Source organism: Pteropus medius, unplaced genomic scaffold (assembly GCF_902729225.1).
Source record: "Pteropus medius unplaced genomic scaffold, Ma_sr-lr_union100, whole genome shotgun sequence".
Taxonomy (NCBI): domain Eukaryota; kingdom Metazoa; phylum Chordata; class Mammalia; order Chiroptera; family Pteropodidae; genus Pteropus; species Pteropus medius.
Window position 1 is genome coordinate 352,084 of NW_024340694.1, and position 11,487 is coordinate 363,570.

The 11,487-nt window shown below is 34.6% G+C and overlaps 1 protein-coding gene across 1 annotated transcript in view; it reads left to right on the plus strand.

Annotated features, from left to right (window-relative positions):
* Positions 1–11,487, plus strand: part of SH3BGRL (SH3 domain binding glutamate rich protein like) — a 67,368-nt gene that overhangs the window by 53,446 nt on the left and 2,435 nt on the right. Inside the window, exon 2 of the mRNA XM_039863668.1 lies at positions 6,901–7,086. Within this exon, the coding sequence (XP_039719602.1) occupies positions 6,901–7,086 (186 nt within the window). The remainder of the gene's footprint in view (positions 1–6,900; positions 7,087–11,487) is intronic.

Below are 11,487 nucleotides of genomic sequence, written 5' to 3' on the forward strand. Positions count from 1 at the left end.
AGCATGTGCATCTGATAAGACTATATGGGGATAAAGTTTACCTGCAAGAGGTGAAAAGTACAGTCATGCTCATATTCTAGGTGAAAAAGGCTTTTCCTGACTAAATGAAATATCAGTTCTAAATAATCTCATCTATAAGCCTTTTCTTGTCTGGAACTTTTCTCAGTCCATACTCTTTTCCAGAATCAGAAGGAACTTTAGCCCTTCTATCTGTTACCGACTCAGTTAAAGCTTGTTTTTACTTTCAGGTGAGCAGTGTATTGTATTCCAATTATTTTGCTCTTTGGAAAGGTTGTTGGACTTTTTTATAAAGTGACCGGTATATTACTTATTTCAAAAATAAGGAATGGAGGGGTCTGTTGCCTTTGCACTTTCTTGTCTGTTTCTTTGTAAATTTAAAGTACATAAATTAATACCCTCTACACCAACTTTGCCCTTCGATAACTATTATCTGGCTGAGCTCTTGACAAAGAGTAGACATGGGCTTCATTGTTCTCAGTGCAGTTAATAAGAAACCAGAGGCCTGAAATTCTATTCAGTTCTGTGTACATGCTACTTATGTGCAAGTAAGCCCACAAATTGGTGGGCTTAGGGATTCATTGAGATCAGTTTAAACTGGTCAAGGGGAAAGAGACCACAGTAACTAGGAATTCAAATTCACTAAGTAGGGATATTTGGAAGAGAACAGGATATCTCAACTTTTGTTGTCTTTCTAGCCAATATCATATAGTTTAGAAGGAACTCTTTCATATATGTCAGTCTTCCCAACTAATTGCGAATTCTAGTATGTACTGCATGTAGTGAAAAATGGCTTTGCAGTCAGATTTAGATTTGTAATTTAGTACAGGCAATTAAAAGCTCTGTCTTCTTAGGCATGTTTTTAACTTATGTAAGCCTCAATCTCCTTTGTTGTCAAATGGGGATAATCATACTAACCTTTCAGAATTGTTGTGAAGATTTGGAAGGATATGTGCAAATGCCTCACAAAGAGTTTGATACTCAACAAGCACTCAACAAATATTAATTTTCCTTTCTCCTTAAAGGATTTTATCCTGTGCAAATCTTGACCAAGTACTAACATATAGTAAGGCTTAGAAATTTCCTCTTGGGATTATCCAGAGAAGCCATTTGTGCCACGTTTTCAGGTGATCCTCAGTTAGGGTTTATATGGGAACAACTCTAGGTTAGACAAAGAAACTTTACTGTCTTCCTTATCTGTGTCTTTCCATGCAGTCCCTCCCTCTTCTCCAAACATGCACACTGCCTGCACTTTCTATGACGACCAAAATAGTGAATCAGTAATGGTAGGATTTCAGGCATTGGAAGCAACAAATTTTAGGTGGGATGGTACTTCCAGTGCTCCATGTTTCACAGCCTCCTGGGTCTACACAGAAGGCCATTTCTGAAGAAATGAGAGAGGGTCTAAAGTTCCTTCTGTTTCTATAAAAAAGTACAGCAGATAAAAGTGTCAGATAACAAAAGGCTGGATAGATGAGGTTATTTAGAACTATTTAATTTAGTCAGGAAAAATCTTTGTCAGAAAATAGGCATGGCTTTATTTATTGTGACCACCCTAAGACATAGCTATTTTTAAGAAACTTATCATTATATATATATATATATATATATATATATATATATATATATACACAATAACACACCATTATATATATTATATATATATATATACAATTATATATATTATATATATTATAATATATATAATTTCTCCTCTTTTCACACTACGCTCTCTTTTTTAAATTACTTGGGCCTTAACATCTCTTTAGACATGATGTGGTTAGAAATGTAACTAAAAAAGAAATAATAACAGTAGAATTTTTTTCTTTTGGCAGCAGTAAAGTAGCACACTTTAGATTGTGCTCTTATGCTGCCACATCTTGAAACATCAGCCATGAGAACTCCAGGGAGCTAGAGGTAGAAGGGGAGAGCAATAAGAAAATATTTAATAGTAATCTTAACCCAGATTTGTTGCAGACTTGCTGGTAAAAAAGCTATGAATTACAAGTTTTACATGGCTGATGTGATCAAAGCATATTTGAAAACATTGCAAAACAGACAGGCTGAAAACAAGTGTCTCTTGCTGTGGTTGTGCCATTAGATTAAACGGTAGGAAGCCAGTGGCTTAAGAACTCATGACAGTATTCATTTAAAAATGCACACAGATCTGTTTGGTTACCAAAGGACTACACAGTGGCAAGACTGTAGTGGTCCAGTGCCAAACAGACTAACTGGGAATTTAGATTTGATTTTCCTTTTAAGTATATTTTGTATGTAGATTAGCAAAGGACTGAAAAGGCAGCTTAAATGCTATTCATTCACTCCAGCTTTACCCCACCGTTAAACCCTTAGGCACAGGCTAGGCAAAGACAGACTCATTATTTTCCTGCAAAGTAGAGTGGTCCTTCCTAGGGCAGCATTTGAAATAAACAGAACCAACTAGCGGGAATCTATTTATCTGAATTTCTTTTTGTAGAAGTTGACTAGGAAACAAATTACAACCTGTTAAAAATGACAAAATACCATATATGACTTACCGTTGAATTGTACACTAGGAACTTATTAGACTTTGTTAATCAATGCCACCATAATAAATAAAAAAATATATTTATTAAGAAAAATGACAAAATATACACTCATGCAATTGTTTATTCACTTATAGGCCTTAATTATATATAAGAATTTAGTCATAGAAATTATGAGTATCCATTTATAACATTTCCAAGTTTATTTTCTAATACCTCACCTTCATTGTTCTAGTGCAATATGCTATAATATTTGTGATCTCAGTTTTTCACAGATGGCCAGTTACATTAAACTTTACATTGTCTTTTCACTAAAACTATAGATTGCATGCAGTATAAATGGATGTAGCATGTAGCATTTATTTGTGCTATCATTTTTTTTTTTTATTAGGGTTCCAAATTCCCCACATCCTCACCACCTCTTGTTATTTATGTTTTTATTATAGGCATCCTAGTGAATATAAAATCATAGCTCATTATGGTTTTGATTTGCATTTCTCTGATGGCTAATGATTTGAGCACCTTTTTTTAAAATTAATTAATTAATTTATTTATTGACATCGGTTAATGAAATCCAGTAAGTTTCACGTGTACAATTTATAAGTAAGGCATATATATATTTACATTGTGTTTTCACCTCCCATAGTTAGATTTCTTTCTGTCACCACATATGTGACCCCTTTTACCCTATCTACCTCCCTCCTCTCCACTCCCTCCCTACCCTCTGGTAACCACTAGTCCAAGTCCATGAGTCCCTGTTTGTCCTGTTTGTTTGTTGCTTTTAAGTCTGTATACCACATAAAAGTGATATCATGTGGTTTTCAACTTTTTCTGTTTGGCTTATTTTGTTTAGCATGATTATCTCGAGGTCCATCTATGTTGTCTCAAATGGCAGTATTTCCTCTCGTCTTATGGCTGGGTAATGTTCCATTGTAATTATATGTACCACAGCTTCTTTATCCAATCATTTATTATAGGATACTTTTGTTGCTTCCATGTCCTGGCTACCATGAATAATGCTGCTATGAACATAGGTGTGCAAATATCTTTTTAGATATGAGTTTTCAAGTCTTTGTGATAAATACTCAGTAGAGGGATTGATGGATCATATGGTAGATCAATTCTTAGTTTTTTGAAGAACCTCCATATTTTTTTCTATAGTGGCTATACCAATTTTCAGTCCCACCAGCAGTGTATTAAGCTTGATCTGAGTGGCATCAAAAATAGCAATAAATGCTTGCTCTCCATTTTTTTTTTTTTGCACTCACTGGTTTTGTCATTCACTTGGCCCCTCATACCTAATCACCTTGTATAGATGGGTATCTTAGCTTCATATTTAACTGTCTTGTTGTAATTGAACGTTTTAATATGCCTATGTTTTATCTCTCCCACTAGATTTTAATCCTGCAAGGGAATTTCTGCTATTTTCCTTTAGATATTTTAGAAAACCTAATAAAGTTCTTACACATATAAGAGGCACCCAAGAAATATTGTTGAAATGGATACTAAATACAATTTCATACAATCATTTTGTATTTTAATGCATCATAATTGGAACCTGTCAGAGTTCATTAAAGGGTCAGCTGAGACAGCATGACAAAGGCTGATTATAAAACAAGACAAAAACTTTACCTTAATTAAATGTTTATGGTAGGTTGATACTTTTTTGAAAAAAAGACTCTTGTTTTCCTATTTGAAGCATGATTATTAAAGTTTTGTTCTTCCTTTGGAATTTGAACATTCACACTGGCCCCATCCAAAGCAGAAACTTTGTCAGTTTCCTTCATTTTAAAGAATCTTTACCCCTGGCATGACAGACAAGAAGCTTACTGAGTCTACCTGGAAAGCAGCTGTTTTTTTCCAGGCAGTAGTTGCTTAGTAGCCCTGCTCTGTGTCTTTTGAGTGAAGGATACCTTGATTCTCAAAACTTGACATGTGGGCAGAAATAACTTGTCATTCTTTGCGTGGAGGTGAGTGATATAGTTTGCTCTTTGAAAAAAAAAATGATTTAAATTCCTGGACAGTGCCACTGTCCAATTGGAATGCATTTGTGTGCTAAAAGGATATCAATAACTTTTTAACTCTAAAATATTTTTTTCATAGGAAATTTAAATTTTATTCTTTAGTGAATCTTTGTGACACTCATTTCTAATTGTTCTTACAATGTATTGTTTTCAGTCACATCTATTTACTGTGTTCCTTTAAGTCCCATGGGGGAATTATGAAATTAGCATCACTTGAAGCCCCTTATCAGGATGTAGTGAACTTGTGCCTTTAGGTATATTAAAAAGGCAATAACTCTTTAGATATAAAATACCCCTTGTTGGAAATAAACTTAATATGTGAAACTTTTGACTTATAGATTTGATCAAGTTAGGAAATATTTTTTTTTTACATTTTGTGAAGTTTCAAAGCTGAACAAAAGTTCATGTTTGACAGAGCAGAACATACAAAAAAAAAAAAACGTTATTGTGGCCTATTCTGTTCAGCCTTATAGAAATGTAGAACACTCTAAGAGTTATTTGTACTTATTATCAGGTAGTTCCAGAGTGTAGGAGAAATACTTGTGGTCCAGAGCTGATGGCAAGAGGGTAAAGATATCAGTGAAGGTATATTATAATGCTCATTGATGCCAGGCCTGGCCGCCACCTTAACTCAGCACAGTGAACAGTGTCCTCAACATAGTAACCATTCAGTAAGGAGAAAGGCCTCAAAGAATCATTTATTCTAAAAGTCTTCTGCCTTTTGTCACATACAAACATGACAGGTGACATTCACCCAGATCCATGTATATTTCTTAGCATGTTAGCTAAATGTTAACTTCATACATTCAGAAATATCTGTTGGAATGCCAAGTGCCTGAAAGTACCATGTTTATGGGACATCTTTATATCTACTTAAATTTGTAAATATGCAAATGATTGACAAATTACTTGACATACTTCACACTAACTAAACACTCCCTATTGTATCACAGAGATTAAAAACCACTGATTTAACTGAACCTTCCATCAAGTGTCTAGCCCATTAGATACTCACTCCTGATTATTTAACTTTCACATTTATATTTTTCTAAAAATTAAAAGGGAATATATGTTATATTTAGGACTGAAAGTTTGATTTTATAAGCTAATAAGGAAATAGGATTCCTATTAAAAATTATCTTGTTGCAAATTTTGCTGGATTGTAACTGATCTTTAAAAAAGGACATTCTGTACTCTGATCTAAATATAAGTAGTCTATCAAATTCCAGTTCCTATTGGGAGAAATCAAGAATTTTTTCCTGGGGTTATGTGATGAGAGAGAAAATAACTCACACAATCACAAGCAAGTTTGAAGGACAAAAATACAACCTCTGTGTATGCATGCTTGTCGGGGGTCATGTAAAACCGGGGGAGACTTGACTGTATGGAAGTTTATTATTTTGCATTTTTATTTCCATTTGGAAGACTGCTTCATTTGATTTTATATTTCTGATAATTCCAATCCATGTGTTTTTTTAGTATGATTCTATGAAGAAACCTTTATTGATTGTGCTCTGTACCTCAGAAATGTTAAGTTTTAAATATGGATACATTACCATAGATGTATGAATTAAGATTCTAAAATAAATGCATTTTAGAGGAGAAACTAACTACAAATTATTAATTTTACTATTTTAAAGGTCTCTTCTAGATATGAGTAGGAGATAAAATAACCTGTTAATCTAGTTGAAGAAGTAGCACAGACACACATGAAATATATCTTAGCAGCACATGTTAAAACTGAGTAGTACAAGTATATTTCAAATTTAGTACACATGCAGACTTAGTTCTCACATCTTATTTAGTTTATGTTCTAAACGATGAACATTGAAACAGAGTGACTCTTAGGCTTGTAACATTCTCAAGGGAAGATTCATTTCTGTTCATTACATGATGCTTGTTAAAATAAGTAGTAGACTCAGGTGGTTTGAGAAGACTTTCAACGAGGGCTGAAACTAAGAGAGGCTTCTATGCAATCAGAAACAGCTTCCCACTGCTCACACTTTTGAGGTAACTGCACTTTAGGTTATTGATATGCATCAGCTAGCATTACTTTTGCATCATTAGATGTGGGGATTTTCAATAGAAAACAAGAGAAAATCAGGTTAATAAAATGATCTGTGGGCTGAAAGTTCTTCAATTCACTTGTGAAATGTCGTTAACAACAAAATAAGAGAGAAAACCATACATCTTCTGTGAAATCACAAATCTTGATGCATGTATGAATTCATTCCTGCTAGTTCACAAACACCGACTTTTGTTGAATTTGAAAAAAATAAAAAACACAAAAGCTGTTTGTTCAATAATACAGTTTCTTGTACTTTGGGTCCTAGATTAAGAAGAAACAGCAAGATTTGCTTGGTTTCTTAGAAGCTAACAAAATAGGGTTTGAAGAAAAAGATATAGCTGCCAGTGAAGAGAATCGGAAGTGGATGAGAGAAAATGTACCTGAAAATAGTCGACCAGCCACAGGGTATCCCCTGCCACCTCAGATTTTCAATGAAAGCCAGTACCGTGGGGTAAGTAACCAGTTTAATTTTTTTTTTCAAATAAATTGCCTTAAATCCATCCTATTCCTTTCACTTCCTTGCTCAGATCTACATAGTCATTTTTTCTGTTCATCCTCTGCATTTATCCTAGGTAGCTGTGGTATTTTGCCTACCACTCGGAGGCAAATGGATGAGTCATCCACCAAAAAAATTGCCTGTAACTGTATAAGTACAGACCTTGGATATGTAGATAGCATTACATTTCTTCATCTTAATTCTAACCAGAGCAATTGTTTTGTTTTGGTATGTCCATGAAGAAGCCTCTGAGAAGAGGTCAGCTGCTTATTTTTAAAAAAGAATATCTTATTTTCTGCTTGAAGCTAGCAATATTTCTATTTTGGTACCATTAATGGATTTTCTTAAAATTTTAAGCTAGCTCATTGAACTTATGTAAGGAATGAAGGGAAAATGTTTGCTTTGTGACTGGTGCTTTCAAGTATGTCATCTTGTTTAGTCTATATTTAAACCATGGAGTGGTTTCCTTCATTCTTCATTCACAATATATTTAAATAACATTTGTAGCTTATGGCCATTTTAGGCACCGTGACAAGTACAAGTATAAATAAAACACAGCCTCTTCTCTTAAGGAGCTGGTTGGGAGTGGGGTATGGAAAGAATCATGCATACCTAAAACAATCAGAGAGTGGTTATGAAGCCTCATCTGTGTGATGTCATGATACAGAAGGCTTTTTTGTAAGGGCTATAAGAATTTCCAATAAAGAATTGTTTTCATTGCTATGTCTTCAGAAGTAGCATGACTGAAGAACAAATATTTTTAGAGCCAGCAATCTAAATCTTCTAGCTCATAAGAGCGAGAAGGACATTTTTTGGTGGAGATCCTTTCGTGTACCAATTCAAAGCATCTAAGGGAGGGGTATAGCAAATTTGAGAAGTTTATTGGCACAAAATATTTTCTCCATGATTAGAATTTATCAGTTCTGAAGAGGGGCCTGAAGATTTCATCTGTTGTTTTAAACAGGGCCAATGTGTAAACACATACTCTGCAGATAAGAGAAAAGCCATTATGCTATTCATTTAGATATGAAACCTCAGTGCCCTCTGTATTTGAAGTTTCTGCAAATTGATGAACCTCAGGGTTTGGAAGAGGCCTCAGAGTTCATAGGGTCCAATCTAAGCCAGCGTATTTTGTCTTAACATCTCCTTTTTAAAGCAGATGTTTTAATTTGTTTGACTTTTGAAAACAAACACATTTTTCATTTTAAGTTTATCATTTGAGAAACCACATTTACCTGGTTTATTTCTCTCTCTGAAGCCACACTGTAAGAGAATGAAGTATGTTATGGAAATAAGGCAAGTATCACTGAGAAATGAGAAGATGGAAAGAAAGGGGTAGGAGGTGTGATTCAACTGAATAAATACTTTAGTGGAAAAGAAATCTAACTTTTAGTGAGTGCTTGCTATGTGCCAGGCACTGAGTTTGGAATTTAATAACAATAAGAATTAATATTTGTCCCAGAAACTTAGAAGAGTATATAGCAACTGTTCATATAAAACATGATACATGTTTTATGTGCATTATATTTGTTCTCATACTAATCTCTCATGAGGTTGGTATTTTTATTTTATAGATGAAGAAATTGAGGCCTAGAGGAGTTTAACTGACTTCCTAAATCACACAATAAGTGATGCAGCTAGGGTTTAAACTTAGATCTGTTTTATTCTGAAGCTCTTACTCTTTCTATTAAATCACTGCATTGTTCACTTTTTCTATTTACTGAAAGATCCCATCTTCATTCTTTTCTTGATCCATTCTGTATTGTGGGTGGCTGACCTCAGCAAATTACATTTCCTTGTCTGCATTGCCAACTGACTGCCAATTAGATTTGGCTGATAATAAGAGGTACTGGTTGGAATTGTGGAGGACAGGAAGAGAGGAAAAGCCAAAATATTCTCCTTTCTGTTTCTGGAGGATCCACAGCAGAGGCTGAATTTACTTTATGGTACCAGCTCTAACAGGTATCCCAGCTCCTGGGTTCTGTAATACCACCTTCTCCACTTTTCTCTTCTGTCTCTAGATGTGGTAGCAGATTCCTGCTGTTGCTAATCTCTGGGTTGCTTCACCATCATCTGTTTGCCTTTCAGCTCTTTAATCTTTTGTAAGTAGTTATTCATATTAAATTCCCTTGTGTAAACTATCTCAAGGTTTCTCATCCTTGGTACTACTAACATCTTGGATTGGATAATTCTTTGTTGTGGGGGGCTGCCCTGAGCATTGTAGGATATTTCTATCCTTGAATGCCAGTATCACCCTTACAGCTGTGAAAAACTAGTGTGTCTCCAGACTTTGCCAGATATCCCTGGGGAAAGAAACTACCTCCTGTTGAGAAACACAACACTATGGCTTAGGTTCTTATTTCCAGACTGGAATAAGACTGAAGAAACTACACTACCTACATAGGTGAGGCTCTCATATAGAAGATACGAAATTTATAAGGATAATCATTGTTCTGAAAGAGCATATGCTATGTATATGAAGAACTAAAACACATTTCTATGAGATGAAAAATAATATGATACCAGTATATGGTAGAATACATTCTGGATTAATGTTACCGGAATCTTAGAGATGTAAATAAAGTATCTGTTTTTTACTCAAGAGAGTTTCTATAGAAGAAGCAGACTGTCACAGACTGTTTCATCTACTCTTGTATTCATAGCACCGAGAACAGTGATTGGAATATAGTAGGTGCTCAGTACATTTGTGGAATAAATTAGTTAATCTGGCTTAACCGAGAAACTAATGTTCTTTTCTCTCAGAGTTACAAACTTGTTTGTGTTTGCTAAGTCTAAAGCCAGCAAATGATGATATACTTTGATCTCAAAACACTTGAAACAGAGACAACTAGATTCCCCTACATAGCATTTTAAGAAAAGATTTCAATAAAGCCGAAGACATATTTTCTTTCACATGAATTTAGAGACTGACGAATTATTTTTGTTGTTTTGATGATAGTAAGAAATACCTCGTGTGTGACTGTTGGATTCTTTTAAACTAGCATTTTGAGGTTACTTCCCAGTAGTTGAGTTGTGGATATGATCTGTATTGTTTGTTTACCTTGAGTAGTTATAGGTCATATATCTCAATATGGAACTGGTATCAAGATCCAGTTAGTTCCACTTTTGAACAGCAAGCTCAGAGAGTATGGGAGGCTGCTCGTATATGCCTATTGTTTAGGGTTTATTCCTTTGTCAACATCTAGGGTACACAAAAAGATGCTTTGAGTCAATCCTTGTGGAGATCTCTGTGGTTGTAAAGAATTCTATGTTTAAAGAATCATAAGAACATCTTTTAAAAATGCCTAAGTATTAAATTTATTCTATTTATCCACATGGATACAGTATATGTATCTTCATGTTACACCAGCTTAGCATTTATACATGTACATGTGTGCATAACTTTTTATTCTAGGATAAGACAGTAAATTATTGAGTTATTACTGAAAAAAAGAAAGAATAACTAAATAAGAGAGAAATTCTGATGTTTCTTGGGGTGGGGCTCAAATTTAGGGTCACCAATTGCTTGAGAGGTTCTAAACTAGATACTTCCATATTCTCTATTATACATGCTAGAAAAGAATCCTGTAACTGGTGATCTGTTGGTGAGGCAATCTCTAGAGAAGCCAGCAAATCTCGAGTGCTTTTTACCTCTAATTAAATCAGACAAAATACCAAGCTTATCTCTGTTTTAAATCAAACAAGCTAAGACTAGATATAGACAATGGCTGTGTTTTCAAAGTAGGTTGGCTATTGATTATATGTCATAGTCAAATTTAGGCAATGTTATATGTTACTTTTGAAGCATACTCAGTGCCTTAGAGGATGACAGTGGAAAGAAAGCCGAACCAAATTCAGTCATGTGAGGCTTTCTTAGATCCCCAGGTTTAAACTTTTTAGTGGCTTGTTTGCTCTTCTGGTCATATTTCATGAAAATCTCATTTTCTTCCTCCAAACACAGCACAGATTTATTATTCTTATGGCCTTAGTCATATTTAGCTAATATCTGATCTACCATAGGTTCTGGGGACATCTCTACCTTAATGAATAATGGAAGATAAATAATGGGAAACTGGAACGACAGCCTCTTCATAGAAAAAGTAACCTCTTACTGGCAAATAATTGGCTGCTTTGGGCTATGGAAAAAGCTGCTTGCCCAGAGACAGAGTTAAATTCTATGTGATATGGAATAAACCATTTTACAGTTTCTGCCCCACAGAACAGTATATCTTCTAACCCTCATTAAATGAGATCTAATGAGCCTTGCCTCTTTACTACCCTTTCCAGAATGCTAGTGTTATGGAAGTTAGCCTGTCTGCCCCTGAAGAGGTTGACCAGTCAGGCCATTTTGAATAA